Source organism: Halichoerus grypus, chromosome 10 (assembly GCF_964656455.1).
Source record: "Halichoerus grypus chromosome 10, mHalGry1.hap1.1, whole genome shotgun sequence".
NCBI classification, from domain to species: Eukaryota; Metazoa; Chordata; class Mammalia; order Carnivora; family Phocidae; genus Halichoerus; species Halichoerus grypus.
The window spans coordinates 104,536,148-104,553,225 of NC_135721.1; the positions used below are offsets into that span (position 1 = coordinate 104,536,148).

At 45.3% G+C, this 17,078-nt stretch overlaps 1 protein-coding gene across 1 annotated transcript; it reads right to left on the reverse strand.

Annotated features, from left to right (window-relative positions):
* Window positions 1–956: 956 nt before the first annotated feature.
* Window positions 957–16,874, reverse strand: LAMP5 (lysosomal associated membrane protein family member 5). The gene is made up of 6 exons (XM_036067820.2): window positions 16,201–16,874; window positions 15,495–15,667; window positions 14,983–15,114; window positions 14,755–14,860; window positions 13,141–13,329; window positions 957–1,810 (listed from the first exon to the last, which is right to left on the reverse strand). The coding sequence occupies exons 1-6, from the start codon at window positions 16,262–16,264 to the stop codon at window positions 1,632–1,634; spliced, it is 843 nt and encodes a 280-aa protein (XP_035923713.1). The 5' UTR covers window positions 16,265–16,874; the 3' UTR covers window positions 957–1,631.
* Window positions 16,875–17,078: the final 204 nt, after the last annotated feature.

Consider the following 17,078-nt stretch of genomic DNA (forward strand, 5'->3'; position numbering starts at 1 on the left):
ATTCAGAAATATGAGTCAGGTCTAAATATTTTTTCCAAAGGGGTTACAGAGGGCAAGGGTAACTCATTGATACATCTAAGTGTCCGTTTCTCCCCCAAATTCTTGGGTGGTTCCAAATAAATAGGAAGTTTTTAAAAAATATACGAGATGTTAATAAGGAAAGAGCTTGTCAAGTTTGGGGCATGAGGTGACAAGATGGCAGCTGATACAAGGTATCTCCTTTTCCTTGTGCAACGTGCCAACTGTCTTCCTCCCTGGTACCAGGCAGGCCGACACTGAAGAGAGATCTTGCAGGGAAAAAGACTGACAGACTGACAGAGCAGCAGCAAACAAACAGGTAATAGAACAGCAATTGGCAGATACTTCTCAAGATTTGCTGAGATAATGAACTTCTAAGGATGCGTTCTTTCAGCAGTTGAAGACTTGGGGAGATGAACTTATGAGCTGTCTCTCATATGATAGAGATCATATGGGGGGTGGGGAGAGTCCCACCCTTAACATCGGAGAAAAGGATTTCCCCTACCCCGACTCAGATTTTTCAGAAAAATGATTATTTACAAAGTGAGTGAAATTCAAACTCTGTCCATTTCTCTAGGAAGTTTCAGCAAATTCTATTTTGCTTCAAACACAACTCAACCTAGGCTCTCATGTTCAGACCAGCTTCTTAATCTGAAGTGAAATGCCAAACTCAAAACCAGGAAGCATCAGAAGCAATATTAGGCCAGTCATTCAAGAGGGGCCATTATTAAAACTATATTTGCCAAAATAAATCCATGGTTTGTTTTGTTTTGTTTTTTTACCTGGAAAAAACCAACCTCCCTCTTTTGGCTTCCCTGCCCTTTCTTTGATTTCCTTTTGTAGAAATGAAAGCCCATCTTCACCATTCCCCTCTCTTCTCTGGGTGCCAAAGAAACCACTTTAGTGTTGTTTTCTTGTTTCAAGAAAGCAGGCAAATGTTAGACAGTAGTGTGTTTTAATTCATTTTGAAAAACAAACTCACACGATTGATTCTTCAGGTCCCCTTACTTGGACCTGACATACTATGAAGTCCAAACAACTGTGCATAGTTACATTAAACGGGTTCTGTGCTGCAAAGTCACTGGGTGCAGGTAGCAGTGAAACATTCCCAAGACAATCACTAGACATGCAGAATGCCAGCCAGAAGCATGGATCACTTTCAGGGGTCTTGCCGTAGGGAGCATGAGGCTGTATTTTGTATGCACTGACAACTGAATAAGGTAGGCCAGGGACCAAAGCACCCCCTATTTCTCTGAACCTAAAGGGGTGTCTTTCCAAAAGAAGTGTCTTTCCATCCCTAAACTTCAGAGCCAGATAGTCGTCTCAGTTGTATGTGTTGCTCCTTGGAGAGTCAAAGCCAAGCCACCATGAGCATGAAAGCTGGCTGACCCCTCCTGCCTCATTCCCCAGTGTGGAGAGAATATCTGCCATTCACCCATGAATCCAAAAGAATGCCCCCCATCCCTGGGTTTAAGCATGGACGCAGGCCAAGCAAGCCTTGGACACCCAGGCCTGTTGCATTGTAGCTATGTTGGTGTATCCCATGTACAAGGTGGAAAAGTGCTTTTGTTTCTCTACCTGATCCAGCTGGGGGAGGGGGTCTCGGGGGCTGCCTAGCCCATGTGCTTATATTGGGATCGATCCCTAGGGATCTGCACCTGGTTGGCCGTCATTTTGTGGTGGATATGGTAAATCGCCAGTGTTACCACAATGACGAGGCCTAAGATGAGCCCCAAAATCAGGGGCAAGGTTTCCTCCAGCTGCTCCCGTTCATCCACTGGACACTTATGCTCTGAAATGGGAAAGAAGAAGAAAGCAATCAGCTCCTGTCAAAATATTTTCAATCATAAGTCTTCCTATCAAAACTAAAATCCTTTTTAGTTGGAAATGGAGGTGAAAAGATTTCTCAATGAACATTTGGGGAGACTCTTTTATTTAGAAATAATGTTACCCCGACCAACAATAAGGATGTACCACTTAATTTTTCTGCACACTGTAAAATTAAAAATACATCAATTAGGGGCGCCTGGGTGGCTTAGTCGTTAAGCGTCTGCCTTTGGCACAGGTCATGATCCCAGGGTCCTGGGATCGAGCCCCACATCAGGCTCTCCCGTCTGCGGGAAGCCTGCTTCTCCCTCTCCCACTCCCCCTGCTTGTGTTCCCTCTCTCACTGTGTCTCTCTCTGTCAAATAAATAAATAAAATCTTAAAAAAAAAAAGAAATACTCTTAAAAAAAAATGCATCAATTAAATAGGGCAACATTCAGTCATTGGATTCCTGGCAGGTGCCAACAAAACAGCCAGATGATTGATTTAAATTTTCAAAGTTTCAGCATTAAACACAACCACCATCATTTTTATTGTTGGTTTAATTTTTTAACTTTTTATTGAAGTATGTGTATACATAGAGAATTGCACACAATATACAGCTTTCAAAAAGACTGAAAATATCAAGTATTGGTAATGATATGGAGCTATTGGAACTCTTATACATCTTGGTGGAAGATGGTACGACCACTTTGTAAAACTGTCCAGTAATTTCTGATAAGGGGAAATGTACACCTACTTTATAACCCAACATTCCAATCCTAGATATTTACTTAAGAATAATGAAAACGTATGGACACAAAAAGATTTGGGCATAAATGTTCGTGGAAACTTTATTCACAATAGCCTAAAATGGAAACAACCCAAATGTCCATCAAAGTGGAATAGAAAAACAAACCAATCTATTCATACAATGGAATATTAATCAATAATAAAAAGGAATGAACTACGGCTACATCTAAGAAAATGGATGAATCTCAAAAACATTATGTTGAGTGAAAACTCTAAGACACATACTCTAAGAATACATACTATATGATTTCATTTATATGAAGTTCAAGAACAGGTAAGTCTATGGTGATTGAAATGAGAAAAGCACTTACATATGGGGAACAGGAAAGGGAACTTGCAGGTGTGATGGAAATATCCTATATTTTGATCTAGGTAAGGGTTACATGGTTGTAAGTTCAAGTAAAAAAGCATCAAGCTAAATACTTCAGATCTGTACATTTTAATATATGTAAATTATACTACAATTTTAAAAAAAGAAAGTGCAGAACTTGATGAATTTTCACAAATGAACATTCCATGTAACCAGCACCTAGATCAAGAAAGAAAATGTTACCAGCACATTGGCGCTGATTCCATTTTACACTCTTACCCTCAAGACAGTTTACTAGCCCTATGCCTCCATTTTTACCTAGAATCAGAAAAACAATTTTGGAGAAACCTGGTGGTCACACAGTTTGTAAAGTGGAGCAGAACTGCGTTCCCAGAGGGGCACCTGGGTGGCTCAGTCAATTAAGTTGCTGACTCTTGATTTCAGCTCAGGTCATGATCTCATGGTCCTGGGATCAGCCCCATGTTGGGCTCTGTGCTCAGTAGGGAGTCTGCTTGAGGATTTTCTCTCTCCCTCTGCCCCTCCCCTATTCTCTAAAATAAATAAATAAATCTTAAAAAAAAAAAAAAAAAAAAAAAAAAAAAAGAATTGCATTCCTAGCAACCAGGAGACATTTGCTCAGGCTTCTTTGGTCCTTGTGGGTAACTGGTGGCCTTTTAACCGAACTTACGAGCCACAACGAGAGAAAACAGGCTTTAGCTATCTTCTTCATAAAGACCAAGTTTTTAAGTCAGGGTGACCCAATAAATATTTACTGAGCACCAACTGTGTGCCAGGCTCCTCCAGAATCCATGTTGACACAGTCCTTCCTCCCACCTCCCCTCAGACCAGCCGAAAGGAGGATAAGGTCAGAACCTCAGGAATCTTTTCTATTAAGTAGAACGTGAAAGACTGCAGAAAAACATACAGCTTTTAAAAAGCTGTATACTTAACATGCCTGGTTTCTAAATTAACTTCTAGCTCTAAGAACAAAGACTGTCTCATTTAATCCCCATGACAACCCTATGAGATAAATACTGTTATTGTACCCATTTTACTGATAAGGTAGAGTGAGGCTAAGTAATTTGCCCAGGGCAAATGAAGCCCCAACTTGAATTCCAACAGCCTAACTCAACAGCACAGCTGGGTGGCACTTAGCAGACATGAGCTACGGGGAGCGTTGGGGTCAGGTCAGTAGCAGACCTTAGCTACTGACATTTAAAGGCTACAGAATCACAAGGTGGGCTGAAAGGAGGGCTTCTGGGCTCTGTGGCTCTGCATACTGCTCACGGAGGTACGTTCAGTTTCGGAAAATTCAGTGAGGTACATACTCATTACTAAGAGGTTGGAGGGTACTTTCGGAGGGAATGTATATGTTGATTTTTCTGGATTGTTGTGGTGGCTTCATAGGTGTATTCCTAAGTCAATATTTATCATATCGTACACTTAAGTATGTGCAGTTTATTGTATTGCAATTATAACTGAATAAAACTATTTAAAATAAGTAAGTAAACATATACATACATACATACATACATACATACCTATACTCCTGAACTGAGAAAAGAAGAGATTTTTTTTTACAAAGAGGATTTTTAAAAAGACATTTTGGCAAATTTAGGGAAATGTTAAGGACCCATTATTAACACTAAACTGCACCTTTCTTTTTATTACAACCAAAGGACTAAAAAGAATTAGTAGGGGACTTTCCTTTTTCACTATTTAGTTCAATTCTGAGTCCCACACTTTGAACATCAGCTTGCTGTCCAATATACCCATTTCCCCGGGGAAAAATCTGGCTGTTTTACAAGATGCGTCAGAGATGGCTATGGGCCCAGAACTCCATACCCAGAAGGTTGGTTTTGTCCCCCATGATACCACATTGCCTCTTTAAAGAGAAAAATGAGTAGAAATGGGGTTTCCTGGTGTAGGGATTTTGTTAACAACAAAGGCTATTTGTTTTCCTCACCACATGCTGTTGCTGGTGTAATGTTAATTAAGACTTCAGGCTTTGCTCATTTTCCATATGCTAGCTGCAAACCTACACCCTGATATTCATAACATACCCCTTTCAAGCACACCTGAGTTTATGCTAATGAGGTCAATTTGGGAAAACCCCTACAGCACCTAAGGATGGGGGCTGGTTGCCAGGAGAACTAACCTTGTGATCAGAGGGTTGGAACTTTCAGCCCTACCCACTTGATTTCCAGGGAGAAGAAAGTGGCTGGAGATTGAGTTCAATTACCAATGGCCAGTGATTTAATCAATCGTGCCTAGGTAAGGAAACCTCAATAAAAACCCCAAGGATGGGATTCGGAGAGCTTTTGGTTGGTGAACACATGGAGATTTGGAGAGAGTGGTGGGCTTGGAGAGAGCATGGAAGCTCTACCCTCTTGCCCTATACTTTGCCCTATGCATCTCTTACAACTAGCTGTTCCTGAGTTCTATTCTTTTAAAACAAACCAGTAATCTAGTGAGTAAAATGTTTCTCTAAGTTCTGTGAGCCTCTCCAGAATTCAAGGAGAAGGTCATGGAAACCTCCAATAGCAAGGTGATCAGAAGCCCAGGTGACAACATGGACTTGCAGCTGGTGTGTGAAGGGGAGATGGGGAGGAGTCTTGTAGGAAGGAGCCCTTAACCGTCAGGATTTGATGGTATCTCTAGGGAGACAGTGTGAGCAGTAAGTTGAACTATAGAACACTCAGCTGCTGTCACAGAATTTCTTAGTGGTTGGGAAAAACACCCACACATCTGAATTAGTGCCAGAGTCATACTGCCCAAAGTATTATCTTTAAATGGATAATAACTTTGGTATAGTTATGGGGGAATTACATTTCATATCCCATCCTTTAAGGAAGGCATAGGAGAAAAGTATAATGTATTCTGGCAAAAGAAATATGGTTAAAATACCATTGTGGTTTACTTCTTTTTTGTTTTTGTTTTGTTTTGTTTTAATCTTAATTCTACTATAGTTAACATACAGTGTTATATTAGTTTCAGGCATACGATAGAGTGACTCAACGATTCTATACATTACTAAGTGCTCATCATGACAAGTGCACTCCTTAATCCCCATCACTATTTCACCCATCCTCCCACCCACCTCCCCTCTGGTAACCATCAGTTTGTTCTCTATAGGTAAGAGTCTGTTTTTGTTTTTTGTTTGTTTTTTTTTTTTTGCTTTTTGGTTTGTCTCTTTTTTTCTTTGTTCATTTGTTTTATTTCTTAAATTCCACATATGAGTGAAATCATTTTGTATTTATGTTTCTCTGACTGATTTAGTTCCCTTAGCATTATAATTGTGGTTTATTTCTTAAGATTTATTTTTTGTTGCCTTAAGAAAAATCCTGAACTAAACACACCACAGAAGGGGGTATATAAAGGGAGTATTAAACTATGGACATGTCGGGTGCCTGGGTGGCTCAGTTGGTTAAGCGACTGCCTTCAGCTCAGGTCATGATCCTGGAGTCCCGGGATCGAGTCCCACATCGGGTTCCCTGCTTAGCAGGGAGTCTGCTCCTCCCTCTGACACTACCCCCTCCTGTGCTCTCTATTTCTCTCTCTCTCTCATTCTCTCTCTCAAATAAATAAATAAATAAATAAAATCTTAAAAAAATAAATAAACTATGGACATGTCAAAAATAATAAACATGGGAAAATAAAGGGATGTCAAAAATTATCATGAAAAATACTGAATCCCCATCTTCATCTATCCACATCCACTAAGTGGTCAAATAAGGGGGAATTAATGAGTCTGCCATCCCTTATCCACCATTCCAAAATCCACAGAGCTCTGGAAATCCAAAGTACTCTGTATCACTCCTTTGGCAGCAACACTTGACTTGAACTAATGTCAGGATGCTCATGATTCTCATTCTTTACTTAGCATAAAGATTCATGTGTTTCTCTGCAGGGAACAGATATATTAATATATTTGATTACAGGGCCTGCCAGGACTCTTCTGGGGTTTTCTATGATATGCGGACTATGCCCTATATTGTCTTCCTAAAGTCTGAAATATCCTAAAGTCTGAAACCCATCTATCCCCAAGGGTTTTAAATGAGAGACTGTGAGCCCATAGACAGCATCACTGTCCCTTTGCAAGACCTGAACCAATGAATGTGGGGTAAAAATATCTATGATTTCTGTTGGTGACAAGGTCACCAGTATTTATTAGTTTTTAATTAATTATTACCACTAATACTACTGTGAGTTGTTATTTTCATTTCTAATGGAAGGGAATGCTAAAAATTAGAAATTGGTGAAAATAAAGATGTAAATTTTTCCCATTAAAATTCACACACTCCCAGAATACTATCCACAGCCCCTCTGGACCCCAGGGTTAAGATCCTGTGCAATAAACTGACTATACAATCCACAGATTCAAAAACAAGGAAGACCCTACATCTCTGCCTGGGAGAAAAACATCCTTTGGCTTAGCCCACACTGAATCTGGCTTTGGATGCTCTGAGATCCCTAACTCCCTGTTCACCTCCACAGGGCTTGGGCATGATCATGCCTCTGCCCTGGCTAGGCTCAGGGTTCTAGAATGGCATATGGCTGGAAAAGACAACAACCAGTCTAGTCTAGTCATTGGAAAGAACTAGATGAAGACAGAACAGACAACAGAGGGGTAATCTGTTGCCAGTGGCCAGTGGCCAAATAAGGTCCCCTCAACCATAAATCCAATGCCCCCACTAAAATCTTGATTCATCTTAGGTTCTGTTTTTTAGTCCATGTTTTTTTGTTTTTGTTGTTGTTCATTTGTTTGTTTGACGACCACCATTTTTTGTGTGTTGGATGGTTTGGTGACCATCTCAATGTTGTATGTACTTCCAGAGGCTGACCATCTACAAGAACTCTTCACTGCACCCCAAATGGACAGCACTGAGGTGGGCGGTGGGCAAAAAGGCAAGCTGCCTGCTTTCTCAAGCTCTGTTAACACCACAGACTACTCCTGTTCGAGGACAGGGCAAGTCTTTTGTTGGCTGGGCTTCCTCTACTCTGACAGGGCAGCTGGAGGGAGGGGACTGGCTCTAGACTCCTGTAACCTCAGCAAATTGTATTTTGTATACCAAGAAATTGTTAGCATGAGTGGGCTTTGGAGACAATTGGCTGGGGACAAGCAGATACTCTCACCAAGATGTAAGCACTAGCAATAAAAAATGATAATAAAAGCAATTATCGATAGATGCTACTGTGCATAAGGCATATGGCATGCACAAGAAAAAGTTGTGTAAACTCTTTCTCACTGTCCTGCAAGCTCCTCCATGGCAGGGAAAGTTCACATAGGCCAGTACCTAGGTGTAGCAGACCCAGACAGTGTCTTATTGCCTTGGCATTCACCATTCCTACACATTCCAGTGGGTTTTGCCTACAAGGCAGGTTAGAAGTCTCAGAGAGTCAAAGCCTCTCCCCTGCCCCAGCAGCCACCAATGGTGGATGGGAGTTGGTGGGTAAATGCCATTTTCCCACCTCCCAGGCCAGATAGTCGGAGGTGGGTTCTACACTCCCAGAGGTTCCAGCAGTGTGAGCCCCAGGTGCCCACGGTGGAAACCTGCTCATTAATGCTCCTGTTACTGGTAGTCTTGCCTTCCTAGCTCCCCTCCCCAGCACCCTACCAGTGCTTTCTAGAATCACCTCCTAAATAAACCACTTGCACTTACATACTTGCATAGGATCTGCTCCCGGGGGAACCCAGCCTGAAACACTATGTTCCAGGACAGTACCAGGAATACTGAATTCTACAACTGGCTAGCTCCATGGCCCCACACTAGGGCTCCACATCCCAGCCCTCGACACAGTTCTTAGCAGTGCTCGAAACAGGATTATCTCCCCCTAGATTCTTACCCAGGAGATCCTAAGGAACAACCACCCAGGGTGAACCGTTTCTTGGCTGGTAGATGCTAAGTAAATCACAGGTCTACACAACGCTCTGGATCAGCATCAGCTAAGCGTTCCTGCCCATGTGGTGTGGCAGCTAGCCACAGGGTGCTCTATTGGGGGCTGCTGTACAGAGCAAGGTAAGGCATGTTATTTCCGCTAAAACACAGATCTGGGTAAAATAGAGATCAGGTGGCATCTCCCAATTATGCTGTTAGGAATACTAATAAAAAGCTCATGAACTCAGGGGACTTGACAACCTTTGTAAAGGTGCCTCCTGCTTTCACATGTTTATTACAGTTGCTCAGCGGGAGCAGCTGAAGCTCTGAGAGGCTAAGAGCACAGGAGTTGATACCAAAGACAGGCTCTTGCCCCAGCCCGAGCAGCCACCAAGAGGGCAGACTTCACCAATAACTTCACTTCTCCGAGCCTCAGTTTCTCTGCGGTAATCTGGACTCTCAGTACTTTCTTTACAGGTTGTTTGGTTTGTTTGCTTATTTTTCCCCTCGAGAATTGAAAAGGCACCAGCCTCTATGTGGTAACTCTTAAATGCCTGTTAAACCTGAATCTTTAATAAAGGGGAACAGAGACACCCTCTGTGGTTCTGTTATGTTTCTTCTCTAATTATGCATAAATAAAAGTTGCCTTTCATTCAAGCCATTAAAATTCTCAGTCTGATTTTTTTGCCTATCAGTGATGCAATCCTCATCCCAGCCCAGCCAGAAATCTCCTGGGATGCTCAAAGGGACACACTACACGGCCTTCACTGTGGAAGGACACGTTAATCAACCCCAACTGGGAAGCAGGAGGTGCCTTGAACTGCGGGCTGGTAGTTGCCATGAAAGTGTGTTGGTTACAGAAATGAGCCAAAGTAGCCTCTGTGTATTGGACCCTAGGTGGTTTATTTCTTCACTGCAGGCTGAGACCATTAGCTCGAAAGCCTGCCATGCCAAACTCAAATTTTTACACATCTAGTTATTTAAAAACCAGCCCAAACAAGCATATCTTTAGCTATTTAGAGCCTGCCTGCTTTGCATACTAAACCTCACCCCACAGCTGTTACCCATTGATAACATAGGGCCTTAGAGGTAAAAGGCCTCAGCTTCTGCTGCCCCTCAGAGCTCTCTGATCCAGAGACTCCTTACCATGCTGCTGAGCTGTATCACCTAGACACGTAAGCCCCCCTCTCCCTGCTCCTTTCTCCCCACCAAGATGTCCTTTGCCCTCCTCCCCTTCTGGATGGTGGTCCCCATAAGCCTCCCTCTGGACAGTCTCATGCTCTGAGCAGCTTCCCCTCTGATGCAACCCTGTCCAAGTACCACCAAATCAAGCTTGTGTGTTACTGCCTCTCAAGGTCATATCTTTTCCTTGATCAGCTCAAGATCCCTCAAACCCCCTACAGTATTCCACAGACCAGCAGCATCACCAGGGAGCTTGCTAGAAATGGAGCATCTTGGGCCCCGCCCCCAGACCTACTGAACCAGACTCTGCATGTTAACAAGATCACCACAGTTGTACACAATGCAGCTGAAGATTCGTGTGCACACTGCAGTTGGAGACAGGCTGGGCTAAGAGACCTCTGTTGAGGATCAGTGTAGTAGCTGAGCTCAAAGCACTAAAGGGATTTATGTGATAAAGACGTCAACCCCCATTCCAGCTGCTCTCAGCCCTGTGAGTATCCAGTAATCCATTTCACTGACCCTTCCTTGCTTTTCTCAGAGTCTATTAAGCAGGCAGGTCTGAAACTTCAGACTGTCAGGATGGCCCCCTTACACAGGGAATAAGTCCTTCATTGGAAACCCTTTGGCTGTAGGTCCTGCACACACCTGCCAACCACACGCACATACCCCCACAGTGGGTGTGCAGATATATGACCAGATACTGCTGCCCCCCCCACCCCACTCAGGTACAGGCAACACATCAGAGCCTCCTGAGCTTCTATTCTGAGAAAGGGGAGGGGCAAGTGCCAAGTCCCAAAACAGCACCCCAAAAGGAATCTTTTGGATTCCACCAAATCAAATAAAATGATCTCTTACAAAACACAGTGGGGGGCAGGTGCTGAGAGGCACAGATGGGAGGAGCAAGAAACAAAAGAGCCCCTGCCACACAAAGGCACAAGGATCCAGTGAGTGATTCTGAATGAGGCTTGCCTCCTCCCAGGAGCAGGAGCTTTGCGCCCCAGGACACCCTACAGGAGGGGACATCCTAATTATTACCCAGAAAAGCCTGGGGGAGACAAGTACAATTGGCTGGTGCTTAATATATCTGCACTTAGAAAGTTCTGCTTACAAACTCTCTAAGTCTACCCAGCAACCATGTCTGTCCAGGACCTGGAAGTGGATAAAAACTGTTTTTCAAACAAAAGATGTCCATTAAGTCCATGCCATGAACTACACTGATGTTCAGGAAAATAGCTCTGGTCCTTACTCAGTACTCATTTACTCTCACTTTGTATAGGATCCTACACATGGATGAGATTTGGTTTCTCAGTTCATAAACGACTGTAAGCAACAATGTGGAAATAACTGAGAATGAGTGAAAGTGAGGTTGTGGGAAGGACCTAGTGAAGGCAGCCATCATAGTATTAGTAGCACCAACAAGTAAGGACATGCCCAAGAGCTGACCGGTAACAAACAGAGTCATTAGAGACTATACAGAGTTCCCTTATAAACTCAAAAGCATCTATGGGAGGGACCCTGGGGACTGATTCTACACAATCCAATATGTTCCTCATGAATTCCTGGTCATCAGTAATCATAGCTCAATTACATTTAATTATAGTTAATATTTTCAGTTTAAGAAAGACATTGACTTACATTATATAAATACTTCCATAATCAAACAGATTTTTAAAAAATGTTATGTTTTAATACTTAGAGTTTAGTTTCAATTTTTCTGGAAGGTCCTTTAAAATGGAATAACCCATTCTCCCCTAAGTGTGTGGAAGTAAGTGTTGCACTGACTTAGTAAATATATTAAATTCTGCTTCATCTGGCATTCAAGCATTTGGAAGGCCCTGTTAATTGTATCCACGGCTTCAGAATATCAATTCAGCCAAATTTCACTGGGCATCTACAGTGTGCCAAACACTGTATTAGGTGGTAAAAATACAAAGATGAAAAAAGAAGTCGGCTCTTCTGTCAAAGACTGTTCTTAAGAATGCTCAAATGGTCTTTAAATCATCCCGGTGGGGGTGGGGTAGATTCTATTCAGTATACTCTGAGTTGGGAGGGGAATTTTATGAAAGCTGGATTCCCTGGGAAATGATTTAATGATTTGTGTATGACATAGATGGGGATTCCCTGATATCCTGTATATTCCAGTAGTTGTATTCACCTGGGGATTCCCAGCCCAAAGGAAGGTATCCATAAAGCAACCAGAATCTCTCCCCATTTCTTAACAACCTTCTCCAGACAAGAAAGAACAAATGAATTAAAAAATTCACTTACCCTACATTTGCCCAGTATAAATTGGGGCTAGACTCGGATAAGTTGCAGAAATGTGGATTCCCCTTGTGCCCAACCTCTGTTGGGCTGCAGAGAACTAAGAGAATGTGGACATCCTGAATCTGCCCAGCTATATGCTGCTTGAACCCCTTTCAGAGACTAGCACAGACTGAGAAGAAGCCTTTCTCCACACCCCAGAGGGAAAAGATCAGGGACCCTTGCTTCCCCAGAGCCTCATGGGTGTTCCTCCCCACAAAGGTGAGGGCTGGAGGGAGGGAGGTCTTCATGAGTCTCTCTGTGACCTGCGTATGTGCATGCACGCACACACACACCTACTACATTCTAGCTACACAAAAACAGACTCACAGTGGCAGAACCTACAGCTGAAAGTGCTTGAAATAACATGGAGAAACTGAGGCCCACAGAAGCAGAGGCCCTTCTGCAATCCATGGCTCTCTAGGTAAGTACTTGAGATTTTTAGCTGCTTTTTCATTGGGAAATTTGCATCAAAATTATATACAGGTTTTCCAAATGGATCTTGTTACCTCTCTCTCCATCAAGGTTCCTCTTAGGCAAAGGAAGGGAGGAAAGGAAAGAGGAAGAAATAAAGGGAGGGAGGGAGGGAGGAAGAGAAAGTGGGAGAGGAGAAAATGGAGTAAAGGAGGAAGGGAGAAGAAGGAGCCATTGAAGAAAGTTGATACTGTTCCTAAAACATTACAGCTAGAGGAAGTGTCATGTCAGCCTAAAGAAAATACAAGTGGTAATAGCCTGGGACCCCGGCAGGTCCCCTTCCCCATCCATCCTGACGTCAGCCTTCCCTTGGCTCCTGTCTTCTCCTCCTCCCACTTTGATCCCCCCACCAACCTACCTTCACTGAAGACAAAATCAGAGATGATGTCAAAAGGCTGGATGTGGACTGCAGACAGAAGCATGGTGACTGTCTTCTGTGGATCGCTGGAGGCTAGTGAAATGGATTGCTGAGCTTGACACTCATAGGACTTCCCAGCTGGGGTGACCAAGGCAGAGAGGTGATGGGAGTTGGCCGTGTGCTTCCCAGCTGCAGGGATGGCCCAAAGCAACCGTTAGGACCCTCTTTCTGGCAGAATCCTGACCTCCTAATCTCATGTGCGGGCTCCTACCTCTCTGCTCCAGACACCCTTCTGATCCTCTGTGTTGCCTTGCGGGGGCTGGGGCTCTGCAAGTGACATCAAGGGGTGACAAAGGACAAGCACACCCCTTCTTTCATGAGCAGGGGCTCCTTAAACACTGATTTGAAATTTCTTGTCTGGAAGAGGAGAGTGATACCTACACATCCAACCTTCTTTTTACTATATAAACCCTGACATTGGAGAGTCCAAAGATACAGTGACTTGATCTTCCACGTTTCACACTGGCCCGCACAGAATAAAATACCTTACTCAACAAAGCAGGGCTGATTGCTGGTGCCCTGGGCAGATGCCCTGGTACACCTATATACTCTTTGGAGGTCTGCCTCTTTTTTCTCTTTTTCTGACACATGTTTGTGGGGTTTGTTTTTGGGTTTTTTCCTCTTTTCCTTTTATTTTTAGCGGGGGGTGGGGGGGAGGCATCGAACGTAATTGGGAGAAGTATTTGAATATGGATTTTGATGAAGAGAAGAAAATGCTTTTTACTACAATGATTAAAAGAGGTGGAAAGGAAGAAATGACATGAACATTCTTTCATGTGCTCAATAAAAATATTTTCCCAACGTAGGTGCCCAGGTGATGGAAGGCATCAGTAGGAGATTAGACAGTTTACTAAATAAATAAGTTAGGTAATGAATTAACTTAAGTGTGGTCTTTGATGGGGCCTGCACATGGGAACATTCTTATCTGGGGAATGGTTGTTGCTTTTGCCACGATATTTTTGGAGGATCTGGGTGAGTTGTTGGAGTGATGGGCAGGAAAAGCTAATAAATTAGGACACGGTTCAGAATCCGCTCTGGGGTAGCTGCAGTCGATGACTGAAGATCGAGTGTGAGCCCTGGGGACATGAGCAGAAAGATACTGAAGGCCATCAAATCCTGAGTGAAAAGGAGTCACACTGACCCTTTCAAGTTTCCACGCATTAGAAGAAAAACCGGGGTGCAGAAAAAAAACACAGCTTTGCCCTTCTCCGTGCTCCTTGAAAGGACAAATCATAAGAGATTGTCCTGAACCCGCCAGGAGATGACAGGCCCTCCTGAGACGTCCCATCCAGGATCAAGCTACGGGTGACGGGCTGGTCCTTAGGCCCGGGTTTCCTTGTGCATCTACAAGGCCTAAGGCCCTGGGGACAGACGCACCGGTGCTCCCGCCTCCTCTACCTCGGCGAGAGAGCCCAGGGCGGACGTGGCCTGGAAGTGCAGAGCCAGGATCGGTTTCCATAAAATTTCCGAATTTCTCCACGGCTGCGCTCTCTGTGGTGCCCGCGGTCTCCCCAGCCCTGAGGCTCCCTCCCCAGCCCTGAGGCCTCTACTCACCACTGACTGCGTCTTTAAAATGGGTCTTCTCCGAGGAGTCGTAGACAAACTGGACCTTGCTCAACCTCCACGTCGCCTCGGGTCCCTTGGACGCGTTGTGACTTTCCTGCCGAGCGGGGGAGGCGCGCGTCACTCGCCCCCACGGCTTCTGGGTTAGGAAACCGAGGGGCGGCCCACGCCCGCACCCACCCGGAGGCAGCACCGCCTCCGCGCCCCGCTCGGGGTTACCTTTACAAACAGCATTTTGAGCGCATACGCGCGATCCACCCAGAACACCTGCAGCTCCGACTCGTTGTGGCCACAGCGGCCCTTCACCTCAGCTCCCCGGGTCAGTGAGATATCCGCCTGTTCCGTGATCAGCTGGGAACACAGACGCCCCGCACCCCCTCAGCGAGCCCGGCCTCGGTGGGGGCTGTAAAGGGCAGCGCGTCCAAACTCGGGGTTGCACGCCTGGGCGCTCCTTTGCGCGCGCGCTCCCGGGTCCGGGAACATGCGGTTAGATGCTCTACGTGCAGACCCGGCCGTTAGGGAAGCAGAGAAAGGGGGGGGGGGGTTACTTTCAAAGCAGGCAGGGCGAGCAGAAGGCGTTACAAGCCGGAACCCCCATGCAGCATTCGGGAGCAGCCTGCAGGGGCGCAGAGGGGGAAGGCGGGCGACCCAGGTCTTCACGGGGCCTTGAGGGAGGGTGCCCTTCGCCCCTGGAGCCCTAGGAGCAAGCCGGGAGGGAAAAGATTCCTTACATCGACATAATTGCTGGCCCACACATCATAAGGGACAATAAATTTGGCTGCGAACTCGGCCATGAGACACGTCGTCCCATTTTCCCGCACCACAAATATATCTTTTTCAGGGTTAGTGGAAAGGCCTGAGAGATTTTCCACTTCTTGTTCTGCCGTGATTCGAGCCATTGTATCTGCGGAAAAACAACCCCAAAAAATCCTATCGGTTCCGGGCTCAGCAAGCCCACGCGTCGCGGGCACAAGGGTGGAGAGATCGTGGTCTGCGGGATTTGGGGTGATAAAGTTCCTTGCCGGCTGCTGTGCGCTCTGCGAGCCGTTTCTCTAACCTAGCGCCGACAATTTTAACTCCGCTGCAGTTAATTTATAATCAAAATAAAAATGTAAAAATGTAAAGCCTTACTATTTTGTAAGCCGACTGGCTTTTTTCTTCATCTTAGGCTTTTAAACCAAATCTTTCTTGCCAGTGCTCTGACCCCACGAAGCAGGCTCGCAGAGCTTTGTGTCTGGGATGTGCTGTACAGGTGTGTGGCCCTCTGGGGAATTCCCTGCCGCTGGCGGGAAGGCCCTCCACCCCGCCGCCCAAAAAGAAAGAAAATAGCAAAACGTAAGGGCCACATTTTGACCTTAAGCTACTGGTTTTACTCTGCCGGTTCTATTCTCAGCAAATAGTGCACCCTGCCCTCGCGGTCGCCCAGACGCTACTCACGGAACAGCATCAGGAGAACTCGAAGTCTGTAGATGCTGGGAAAGCCTCTTCCTCTGAGATCCATGCTCGCCGTGCAGCAAATGAGGCCAGATGTGCTGCTGCAGAGGCCGCCCGAGAGGGAATCCCTCAAAGTCGCCGCTGGAGTGAGCCGGGGTGAGCGAGGGGCGGGGGCACCGAGAGGGAGGAGTGGGGGAGCGCGTGTTCTCTGCGCGCTGGCGGAGACTTGGTGGCGGGTGCCGCACCGACCCGTGCGGGCTGACCGCGAGGCGACTCACTGCGGAGGAACGGACCGCGAGGTGAGGGAGCTGTCCACGGCTGCGAGTACTGAAAGGGATCCGATGTGTTGCAGGAGCGATTGTTGTGGCTTAGCTTGTGCAGATAGCCAATGAGATTTGGGGGGGGCTACAATTTTCCCTGAGTCTGTTTCCTGTTCTGCAATTGCATCCGCAAAGATGATTCTGTCCGGAGAAACTTAACAGCACTCTCAGACTTATTCAATATCCCTACCAGGTACAGTTATTAGGTGGTGTAGCTATCACATCCCTGGAGTCCTGGCTTCCGAAAATGCATTTGGTTGCTGAAAGAAAACGGGAGAGCACAAATTGTTGCTGCTTTGGGGGAGGAGGAGTAGGCAGAAATAGAGAAGGAAAATGCTATGGCAACAGTTTCCTGCGTTTGGAGACATCCCCTTCTCTCCCTTGCTCTCAATGAGCTAATGGGTTTAAAGTTAAATTGACGCCTCCCTAAATGGGGCTGTCAGTCAGTGCAGTATTCTGGCTTATTTTCTGTTAGTTCTCTTTGATTGCATGAGGGCTCTAGACTCTGGGGTCACCTACCCTCAATATACTGCGACTTTTCTGCCAAGAGGAATGTAAGTG

Excerpts from the sequence above, each read along its gene's own strand:
- LAMP5 (XM_036067820.2), bottom strand. The coding sequence starts at position 16,264 with ATGGATCTCAGAGGAAGAGGCTTTCCCAGCATCTACAGACTTCGAGTT. Across the intron at positions 15,668-16,200 it reads AGTTCTCCTGATGCTGTTCC|ATACAATGGCTCGAATCACG; the intron begins GTGAGTAGCGTC and ends GTTTTTCCGCAG. Across the intron at positions 15,115-15,494 it reads GGGCCAGCAATTATGTCGAT|CTGATCACGGAACAGGCGGA; the intron begins GTAAGGAATCTT and ends CTGTGTTCCCAG.